Genomic DNA, 12,340 nt, shown 5'->3' on the forward strand with positions numbered 1-12,340 from the left:
ACGAAAAATGCTAACCCTCCCCACAACCAGTCAAAGGCTGAAAGTGTGATCCTGGGCAACATCAATTTGTTGTCATTGGGCGTGGTGGGATTCTCTAGTCAGCAGATGTTTGAAAGTGGCATGTAGGAATGTTAATAAACCCATAGAACAGTTGCATACTCCTGCTTCTTTTTATTGAATATTATATTCTTCATTCCTAGACTTTGAAAGGGGATTTTTTAAAATTATTTTATTCTGTTTATTTATTTTTTTGGATGGTTGTCCAGATATCTGGATATATGATTATTTTGGATATTGGACATCTGGAATTTTGACTTCTAATTGAGAATTCATTGCTCAGAGGAGACCCTGTCGTACAAAATATGCTTTCTCTTTTAGCTTTTGATAAATTTTATGCTTAATTTTCAGATTTGACTTAATTGTTATTTGTAACTGAGATTACACATGTACTGGAATCATGTAAGCAAATGATTGAATAGAATTTCTTGCATAACAGTTATTTGTTAATGCTATGTAATTGCAATAGTAAGAAATCTTTATTGTTTTAGTACACTTCATACGGGAAAAAATGTAGCAAAATAATAAGCCTAATTGAAAACAAAATAGAAAACATTTATTATGCATTAAAACAGCTTATTTAATGCAGCTGCATATTTTGAATGTTATTATTTATATAAAAAGTATATGTATTTTATGTAATTTATCTAAAATTTAAATGTTAATAATAATAGCTGACATTTCAGTTTATTAATTAGTAGTTGTTTTTATGCTATTTCATTACCTTTTTAATCCATTAACCGCCAGAACTACAAGGAATGATTCTTTTCTCATGAAAATAGTAACAAATATTAAATAAAGTATTTATAACATAAATTTACATTGAAAAAAAAATGCTCTTACCTGTGTAAAAAGCGAGTGTTGCGTTCACACAATGTCAGCGGAATAAGACTACGGATGTTTAGTGAATAGGATTGTACTCGTGCGATGTTTCCTTTGAGTGGAGCACTAGATTACTTTTTAACTGTGTAACATTTTATAAATCTACAAATCACTTTACTTGTAATCAATTTAATATTAAAATATATGCTGTATTTCTTTTACAAATACAGATTCTTTCAATTGAAAGATTCAAGCATGAAAAGCTTCACTATTATCATGATGTAAAGCTACATTACATCTATAAACAGTCTGGCTATGGCACTCTTTACAATGAAGTCTTTTGTTATCATCGGACTTTACAATAAAATGTCTACTATCTCCATGCAATGGTTTTTGACTGCTGAATTTACTAGGTCTTCCTGTTGCTGATCTATTTCTGGCTGATTCTACACAATATGAGTTTGCAAAAGGAATAATGCAACCTCGTGTCTGAAATCTAAAAGAGACTTTTTATTTCCAGTAGTAGAAATTCGTGATATTTTCCATACATTTATCAAGGCTACATTCATGTAACTAGTAAATATTGGCCACCACCATTTTTTGCCACGAATTCTTATTCTGTAATTAGCTACTAAATTGTCATATAAATCGACTCCACTTATTTTGGCATTGTATTGTTCAATAAGATGAGGCTGAGATATAAAAATCTTTTCCCTTTGCGTTTTTGAACAACGGGAAACATTTTTTTATGGGCTGAATGTTTCCAAATGTTGAATCAACAGTTCCAAATTGTCATTTCATTGGACAGAAATTATTTTGTTTTTCTCTTTATACTGGAAATCATAATAACCCCTATTTTTCTTACGGACACATTTCACAGTTTCTAGTGGGCACATTTGTATGCAATTTTTCCTGAATTGTTCCTGTAGCACTGAAACCTTTATTTTTTAGATGCCAGAGAAGCTGAAATGATGTAAAATAGTTATCAAAGTAAATAGCATGATTGGCGGGAGTTTCAACAACAGTGAGCAAATTTATCACCACACTTCTTCAAGCCCAAATTCTTCATATTCTGGTAATTTTGGAGCTGTCGATTTATCTGAATAAATATCAAAATGAAACACATTTCTGTCAGTTGACGCCAGAGTCCATGTTTTGTATCCAAATCTTATAGGTTTCTCTTTTAAAATCATCTTTGCTGAATGTTTGCCTCAATAAAAAATCATTTGCTCATCAATACTCGGATCGTGGGAAAATATACCAAATTGTTGAAATTTCTCATTTAGTAAGTTTAAATACAGTCTCACCTTCTATAATTTATCAGTATTGTCAATTTGGCTATTGTCAGTTAAATGCAAATTCTGTTTCATATTCCTGTACTGCAAACGTGACATTGATTCTTGTACAATAGGAACAGAAATGTCCTTATCAAGAGACCAATACATTTCTTCTTGAGGTAAAAAATGATATCCCATAAGCAATAATATTCCAATAAATCTTCTCATATAGGCTTCAGATGCAATAAATTCTGGGTGATTCTTTTTTTGTTGAGCATATATATTTGTCTGTTCAACGAGAAGAGAGTAAATGTCTGAACAAAAAAGAAAATCGAAAATCTCTCCACTAGTTTTACCTTGTATTTTGTCTTTTATAGTTTCTTTCCTATCTCTTTCTTCATTTTGTTCCTGAGACATAACTGATGGTTCCTTTTTTTATCCATTTCAAGTTTTCAGTTTTCTGCTTTTTAAACTTTTTTCTATGACTGCCACTGCTTTTAGAAGGCTGAAACTTTTTTCTTACATGAATTTCAACTTCCCCAGCAGTATCATTTGGTAAAATATCATTATCATTATTTAAAACATTGTCATTCCCTTCTTCTTGATCACTAGCTTCTGCAATTTCTGGGAGAATAACAACAATATCAGTTTCATTCTGGTCATTATTAATATCTATCATCAAAAAATCTTTGATGGGTTTCTTCTAATGTAAGATACCTCATTCTAGGCATTTTTAAAGCAGCCAGAACATTGAAAGGAATGAATAAAACAGGAGATTACCCATTTCCTGCTGGAGATTACCCGTTTCCTAAAATTGAAATGTTAATAATAATAGCTGACACTTCAGTTTAATAATTAGTAGTTGTTTTTATGCTATTTCATTACCTTCTTAACCTATTAACTGCCAGAACTACAAGGAATGACTCCTTTCTAATGAAAATAATAACAAATATTAAATAAAGTATTTATTTAAGAAAACAGGTGTTGCGCATCAGCACAACACCTGTTTTCGCTTCCTTTCCAACACAAATTTAAACATTGGAATGATGTAATGTTCTGATAAACTGTGACCTTGACTAAAAATAGATCAGTCATAGGATGGGGATTCTTTTGTTAAATATTTCCAGCAAAAATACCCGTTAAATATTTCCAGCAAAAATACCCCATCGAAAATTTTGCATAAAGTATGAGATTAATTATTATAAACAAAATGATTGTTGAAGGCAAATATTTTTTTCGGAAATAATCTTCATAATATTCCCTACATAAAATCATCTGCCGGTATGCATCTTGGGTAGTAATATTTATATACACATTTATTTTGACCAATGCAACACCAGCTAATGGGTTAAAACAGAGTTCCATAGAAATAAAGATAATAATATATTCCTTTAATTCAGAACCATAGACTTGTGATGTTGCAAAAGGCCATTTTATTAGTAACTGATGTTAATTGTGTTAGTAAAGTTATAAAAATTTGACAGTTTCCCTCCAGTTATTTGAATAATTTAGCAGTACCTAAAAAAGGACATTTGGTTCAAAAACATTATGGAATTATATGATTATATTAGGATAAATATGTTTATTGAATCACATCTTATTACTGCCATTTAATCATTTATTACAGTTAGATTTTGTAATATGCTATTTGATGTTTTACAGTGCTATAATCAGTATCTTTTTTCAGTACTTGATATCAAGTTCATTTATGATCAAAATCAAATCATGGGAAATTTTTTGTAGGTTAAAAGATGGAAAACCAGTGACTCAGAATGGGCGCATTTCAATAGAAGAAGCAGAAGATGGTACAATATCTCTTATAATTAATAATGTTACACCTGAAGATGCAGGAGTTTATTCTGTTGTGGCTGTTAGTGATGATGGTGAAGCAACGTCTGAAGCACCGATCACAAGTAAAAGCTTTGTGTTTAATTTACAATTTTCAAAATATTAATTTCATGTAATTTTCATAGCTATGTATGAAGAAAGACAGATTATATATGATGTATACATATGTGCATGTGTGTGTGTATGTGTATATATATATTACATACACACACTCACACACAAATAAAGTGTTTAGAAAATATTGCTGTAGGAAATTGTGTAACCAGAGCAGTTTCTGCTTAAAGTAGCTTCTGAATTTATTGCTCTTCTCATTATACATTAAAAACATTACATCCCTCAAAATGATGTATAGGGAAATAAAGTACTATATTTATTTTTTAAGTAAAACTTTAATTCCTACATTCCAAATGTTATTTTTCATGTTTTACTGCTAACAGAATCATTTTGTTACTGAAGTCTATTTCATGGTTCAGTCACTGTTTTATATCCAGTATTATCAATGAAAAAGGTACTTAACTATTATCACAAACACCTTAGTAGAAGTCACCAAACTCTGGCAACAATGCACGTAACAGTTCTTTAAGTAACCATAGCCATTATAAACTGCAATCCTAGAATTCAGCAAATCAACTTTCTCTTCTGTAAAAAATCGGCAGACTGCACCAAGGTGGTTGTGCTAATATGTAAGTACCATGAAAAGATCCATTTATAAATCAAACAGATATTTTCTTATAAGTTTTTATTTATTTATTATTTTATTATTATTATTATTTTCCTTAACACTTACAACAATTATGAGGAAAACTCACAGCTGCATTACAATATTCGGAACTGTGAATAATATTCGGAATCATATCTTAGAGCAGCCAGGTGAGGTACAAGAATTCTAAAAGTATGAACCTTTGATTTTTAACATCATGATGAATCATTAAAAAAGAGGTAATAGTAAAGAGCAGAACATTTAATTCAAATTAATGTTATAATTTGTAGTAATTTCAAAGCTGATCTAGCACTTAAAAATTTTTAGTGTTTAGGATGCCCATAAACAGATCTAGTGCTTTCTTCATTTCAAATATTAAGCCTGTGAGCAGCATGATCGGCTTTATCCGATCATGAGGTTTTTTTGTCACTAGGTTTAACTTATAATTTAAGGTACTTTGCTTTATTATTTTTAATAAGGTAAATGTGATCTTAATGAGTGTTAGTTTATGAGTAGAGATTAAAATAAGTAATTATACATGGCAGATCCAAAAACCGCCATTGCTCAGAGGTTTAGTAATATTTTTAACATCAACAAAATGACAAAAATAGAAGTTTAATATTTTACTCTTCTCTTAATTCCCTATATGTAGTATTCAGTTACACAAGCATGATTTCCCTCTTTTTCTTCTTTTGACTTGTTTGCTTATTATTTTTCCTCAGTTTCATTCTCATGTAATCCATCTAGAACATTTCTCACACATTAAGATCAGTAATGAAACAAATGTAAAAGGTAAATATTTTAAAAATTAGTAATCACCTTTTATTGAGGTATAACAAATGTAATTTAGATCTCGTTATATAAATATTTTATGCAGTATTTGGTTATGTGATGATAATACTCAATTCCTTAAAAAATTTCAAAATTTTGCAGTTTGCAAACTGCATTGAAACATTATGAGTGTTGTGTGATTTTAACTTAACTGCTTAGTGTGTTAGTTCATTTAGATATGATGTGATGTGGCATTTTGTTTAGACTGTTTTTACAATATAGAACCACTTCCTGCAAATTTTCTAATGTTTCCAAAGAAAATAGTTATGAAAGCTTGACAGAGAGTGGCAAATTTTAAAAATTATCGAAGTCTTGAAAAAATTGGAAATTCACAGTTTGGGAATAAAAATTTTTTTAAGAAAAAAATTACAGAGAAAATGTTTCCTAACTGAATGACATTAATCAAGGGTGTGTTATGTGGCCCGCATTCATCAATAACACCTGAAAAAAAATTTTCACCAGTTAATAAATAAGAATAAAGTAAGAAAACAACTTCAGTGTTCTTTAATGAGTGAACCTCTTCTAGCAAATGAAAATTTGAAACATACATCTACTGTAGCTTTTATTATTTCTAAACAGTTAATTTAGCAAAATCTTCTAAAAATAATGAATAAATATTCTTTAGTTCCCTTCCCTTCCTTGTACAAACATTTGTATATTTTCAAATATTACTTTAAATAACTGAAAATCAGCGGTTCTATGATTTAAGAATTAGAACAAAGCTAAAATTATATTATAAATTAATAGACATATTAAGCACTTGAATACTTTGGGAGCTCAGATGATTAGAGTGCGATGAAGTTTCACTTTTTCTTTTTGAATTTATTAATTTAGTGGTTTTAAATTGAGTTCATTTATGATTTAAGATAATTTTTTTAAATATTCTAAATTGAATGAAACCAAAGGAAATAAGTATTAAGCACTTTTTTCAGGTTTAATGTTTTTTTAACTTGCATAAATTGGCTCCATATATTTTTGCAAGGATAGTCACCCTAATTTGATCTTCTGTGATATGGTTATTATATTTCCCTTCATTTTTAATTAATTATTTTTTTCTATTTTCTGTATAAGTGTTCCATGAAAAACTGTAAATTTAAGATCCTAATTACTCAGTATGTTTTTATCAATAAATTTATTAATTAAGAGATGGATTTTTAATTAAATTTTTAAGAATATTTTTTTAAATGATAGTAACTTTATGTATTTTTTATATAGCTGTTCCTCCTGGTAAAAAGCCTGAATTCATCCAAGAACTGGAAAAATGTGATCTAATGGAAGGCCAATCTTTAAATCTTCATGCTAAAGTTACTGGAAATCCTACATCGATTAAATGGTAAATGTTTCATTTAAATATCTCTTTATTTTAACTTGTGCGCAATGCTAAAAAATCCTTCTTTTATTTATTATAGCCAAGATTTAAAAACAGTTTAAGAGAGATTATTGTTTAACAAAATTATAATGATAGTAGATTTAGAAATAAAAATACCTACTTGAAATATGTTCTTGAAGTAATCGTCATTTAAATTAAAAACGGATACAAAATTTATTAGATATTGCTTAGTAATATGTGATATATTATATCTTAAAATTTGTAGGTCTTGTGTCTTATTTACCTGAGCTCTTTTAAATACTAAAAAAAAATTTTCCCTCTTTTTCCTCATATTTGCACATCTTAAAAATTAACAAAAAATGAATAAACAGGGATCTGAACTATATACCTGATGTGTGTATAGATTCTAATGTATTTGGAATTAAAGCAAACTGCAGCATTTGCATATTTTCTCCATCAACCATTTTTGACAAACAGAAATGGTTACCAGACAATGGTTTTAGTGCCAGTAATTGATGAATGGGATGCTAAGTCACACCTCATAATACTTTTACCTTTGTTTTGTGTAACTAGGAATAATCTTCAATAAGGCTGTTTAACTGTGGATTATCTAACTAAATAAAGAATGATCTGTTCCTTTTAATTTTCCATTGGAAAGACTGATAAAAGATTTAGTTTATATGTATTTAAATTTTTATATGCTATGTCTATAATTTTTGTTTATTGCTTATCTAACTAAATATATTCAAAAAGTTTTTGAATACTTTGAGCAAATGTTTTATATTTAATAAAAATATGAAAAATAATGAGTCCTTCTGTGTTTTGTTGGATATCCTGTAGCTAAAATTACACTTTTGATATGGATTCAGTTAAATTTTATTTTGTAGTAGTGTTTTGTTTTGTTTCATTACTCCATAAGAATTTGTTTTAGTAGAATTTATGAAGAAATATCATGTTTTCTTTTCTCAAACTCACTCATATGTATTTAATGGGATTTAAGTCTAGAGAATATGGAGAAGTTCTGATTACTTCAAGACAGATACATAATAACCACAAGTGAAAGTATTTAACTTTGAGATAGTAATTCTGATAGAACTAGAATGTATTTTGCATACCAAGGTTTTATGAAGATGCTTTCAAGTTTTCATTAAGAATATTTATTGCTTGTTTGTTTATTTGATTATGGCAAAGCACTCTAGAACTATCTTCCTTAAGAATGTTTATACATTTATAGTAATGCTTATTATTTTCTTTAAAAACAAAATTTACCATCCTAGAGGCAGTGATTCTTTCTCAAATCATTAAGTCTCCACTTCTATGCTTAACAGTAAGCAACAGATTTCATATTCAAGCCTTGGGTTTTGCTCCATAATATTTTGTCTAACAGACCCAAATATATTAAATTTTGAATTGCCATTAAATATAACATTGTTCTTATATGATAAATATTTGCTTATCAAAGATTTGGAAATGCCAGATGTATTTTCCACTTTTTGGGGGGGGGACAATGATTTTCGTTTTTGTTGATTTCCCATTATATCCATTTGGAGTTTGAGGATTAATTTTATTACTAACAATATATAACGCATCTTATTTTATTTTTTATTATTTAACTTTAACTACAAGCACTGTTGTAAATCTCCTGCAAATTTTACAGCATTAAGTTTTAGGTTTTGTTTGATTTTTCGTAGAATAAATCTCGGATTATTTTGCGTTATCTTGGAGTGTGTTCCTGACTTTAGTATATTTTGAACAGTTTCCATCATTTTAATAACATCAAAAAATAGTCAAATGCTTTACGCCAAGCATATTTTGGATATTTTTATTGCCCTTAAAGTGAATTTAAACTCTTGTTCTTAATTTGCCATGTCCAATTCAAATGTGAAACTGTAAATATATTTTGCTGAAAAAGTAAGAATTTTCAAATATAACTAATTCTTACGAATTTCATTTAAAACAAGAATTTATGCCAAGAAACATCATTTTCCAAAACATCTGAGCTAAACTTTTGAGTGTCCAAATTATTATGTGAGATACTGATTAATATTTTGAATAAATTATTTCATGACATAGAATATTTTGGTGATATTTATTTTGCAACAAGCGGGATTTAAAACAGAAAAAAAAAAAAAAATAAATAAATAACAATAAAAAATAAATAAAATAAAATGTTAGAAAAAATTTGGAATCTAAGTTTCAATATTTTGTATAAGAGTTATGCAAATAAATTTCAAAAATACATGCGTCTAAAAACAAATGTAAGCCACTCTAAGTACTCAAACTGCTGCCAAGCCATTATTACCATACATAAACTTAATATAACTATAATAAAATTTCTAATGTGTTTTTAATTCATTTCTGTTCATCTTATACTGGGACATTTATTATTTATTAGGAAAACTTTTTCATTCCTTTTCAAATATTTTCATTAATGTACTTACTGGCTTTGCCACCAACCGAAGCAGCAAGTGAAAAAAATGTCACCAGTTTTATTTGCTATTGCAGAAAAAAGACTTTCAAAAAATGAAATTTACACAGGCATTCAAAATAAAAGAGCAAACATTGTATTTCTGATGGTTAGGCAAAAGTTACAAAGAACTAAATCTTATAAACACAGGTTACAGACAATAGAACTAAAAACAAAAAGACGACCAAAGTCAGTTCCCCAGTATCTCAACTCTTCTGTAAGATCACGAAGCATTCTACATCAGAGCAGGTGATCCCTGTCCATTTCTTGATCAAAATTTGAAATACCTATGTACAAGTGGTGCAAGTGGGTGGCAAGGCAATCATGTCCTGAAGACAGACAGAAAGCTGCAATTGTTTTGCATCTTGGATTATAGGGAATAAGAGAACGACTTAACATTATCCAAATTTTTAAGTATGAGTCTGTATGAGACTGTATGAGTCTGAAGATCTCGTAAAATATTAGACGTAAATAAACTTTTTAAAAACAGTTTAATCTTCCAATAAGAAATGGCTGTATTACGATGTTGTAGTAAGCTGGCACCTCTTTTTGAAAGTAAGTCTGCTTGTTCATTGCCCCAAAGGCCACAATGGCCAGGCACCCACTGGAGAATGATTGTCTCCTTTTTAAAGTGAGAGTTCTCAGGAATTCTTGACATTGCAAAATTTCAGGTTTTAATGAGTGTTCGGCAGAGCTAATTGATTGAAGGGCTGCATGAGAATCAGAAAAAATGACTGCCTTTGCAAATTTATAATGAATAGCTAATAATTGCTGTAGGGCTATACAGATGGCTTCTACTTCATCATCAAAGTATGTACCAATGTATCCTGAAGGGGCATAGAAAGAAAAGATATTTGAAACCACACTATCAGGTTCAATGTTTCTTCTAACCTTCTTCGGAAACATACAATGACCTGACTAGAACAGAGAGCTTACTAAAGCTATGTTCACTAATTGTAGTAAGTAGACAGGATACAGACGAAGGGTATACAAAACCCTTTATTTTTTTCTTTATATACAATGACTTCCGTACTTCGGAATACAATGACCCTCCACTCGGGGTCTAACTTAAAAGATATCAAAATAAAACTAAACTCTAATTTAACTTTAGAATAAGATTGGCCTTATAATAACAGAAAGCATATGTAGCACAGAGACTGTGAACACTACAATACGTTTAATTTATCAAGAGGATTAAAACCTCTGGCCTGGAAGGCAAAGTAGCAACTGCGTAACTTCTAAGGTAAGCGGCCTGCTTCGAACTCACGGCTTCCTCTCTTCTGCTTGGCAAAAAGGCCACACTTAAATACTTGGCGTTCGCCAGACAACTTTGCATAAACTCCTTCACGCTTATAATTCTGGCCGGAAGTAGAAAATAAGAAGTGATAGTAAAGATTTAAAATAAAATAAACGTTAGTAAAACTTAAGATCCTTACATACTTCCCACCAGAGTTAATTAGTTTGAAACTGAGGTCTAAAACGACCTTGTTGAAAACTTTTAGCTCTAGAAACTAACGCGAGGCCAAACTTTTACAATCATAACTTAGCTAGAAACTAGAAAATTTTAAAAGAAAGAAATTTGTTACAATAGCAGCTCCTGGAATATACAACAATCTTTTTTCTTTTTCATCTGTACTGCATCAAAACAGGAGCTTTATTCAATTCTGGTTCCTTCCAGAGATCTGGAAGGAAAACTAGTTTAATGAAATGTTACAGAATGACATTGCAAATAACATATAGAATATACTTTTCTTAACATTCTTATGTCATTCATGACTATTTTAATTATCTCTCCCCGTGCTCTCTGACATGTGTTGTAAAAACACCAAACACGAATGTGTTTCTGTCTATGTGTTCAACACTTCCTCCTACAATCAAAACACTAACGTGTTAAAATTCAACATACGAGACCTCTTAACACACCCTAATTTCAACTCTAGACCCTGAGGTACTATTCTGAAAGTGGCTAACTCTAAAGTGTAGCGTCAGAGAGCCTAACTACATCATTCAACCTTTAACACATATTCACCATGATTTAATCTTTACAGTCACACGAATAACAAATTTTTTAACATTACTTTCACTTTTACCATATCACGGTATTTCTTAACATTCAAAATAACAGTTCACATGTATACAAGAACATATCAAGATGCCGTTAATTTTACACATTTGAAAACATACATTAGTAGTACATTGTTAACTTCTATTCTTTTCAAAGCAAGTGCCAATTCTTTCTACATTGAAATAATACTACATTTCAAAAAGTCTTTCAGACTAAAACTTCTTTCTTGTTAGAATGTTTTAAATAAAATTTATACAATATTTAAGTCTTTATACAACGCTATTATACATCAACTTTAGTTTTACGCGCGAGTAATTGAAAAACATAATAAGAAAATCGGTAACAACTCATTTCTCGCCCTTTTGGCGATAAAGGTAGACCTCGCATGAGGTAAAACTTCTTGAAATCTGCCACTTGCAGTAAGAATGAAAGATTAACTTAAGTTTGTAAAGTAACATAAAATTTTACTTATCTTTGTAATATTCAGACATCCTTTTCTGGGCCCAGTCTTTAAAGGTGCTGCAGACCGTAGCTTGGTTGATCCTCCTTCTTGTACAGGCTCGCCCTTCAGTGCTTTCCTCTGGAAGCTTCCGTTTTTCACCACTACGGCCACCCTTGAACATCTTCCTTCTGTCCTCTGCTTGTGGTCTTGGCCGTTTGAAGGCAGCTGGTCTTGGTGGAACCGGGAAACTTCTGTCGTGATCCTGCTTGGACCTCGTTGTTGGCCGTTCAAATTTTTCTTGTACTTTTTCCTCCGCCGCTGATGGCCCTTCCGCAGTTCGGCGACTTTTGCTGCGGAGAGTTCTGTCGGATGAGTCAATCTTCCGTTTCACAGCCGGGTTATAGTTGCCGTCCTTTCTCCCGGTCTTTTCCACATACGTCGTCCTTCTCCCTTCTTCATTCTGGGGGTGTTCGTGAACTCTGTTTTTTGGACGGTGGAACG

General features: G+C 30.4%; 1 protein-coding gene across 5 annotated transcripts in view; it reads left to right on the forward strand.

The window, feature by feature from the left end:
• Positions 1-12,340, forward strand: part of LOC118190192 (protein Obscurin-like) — a 735,887-nt gene that overhangs the window by 583,166 nt on the left and 140,381 nt on the right. For all 5 annotated transcript variants that reach the window (XM_085817109.1, XM_085817110.1, XM_085817106.1 and 2 more), the window contains 2 exons: positions 3,900-4,069; positions 6,751-6,868. In XM_085817109.1, the coding sequence (XP_085673235.1) occupies positions 3,900-4,069; positions 6,751-6,868 (288 nt within the window). The remainder of the gene's footprint in view (positions 1-3,899; positions 4,070-6,750; positions 6,869-12,340) is intronic.

Source organism: Stegodyphus dumicola, chromosome 5 (assembly GCF_044657685.1).
Source record: "Stegodyphus dumicola isolate Sdum_Otavi_A_Nest chromosome 5, ASM4465768v1".
In the NCBI taxonomy this organism is placed as follows: Eukaryota; Metazoa; Arthropoda; class Arachnida; order Araneae; family Eresidae; genus Stegodyphus; species Stegodyphus dumicola.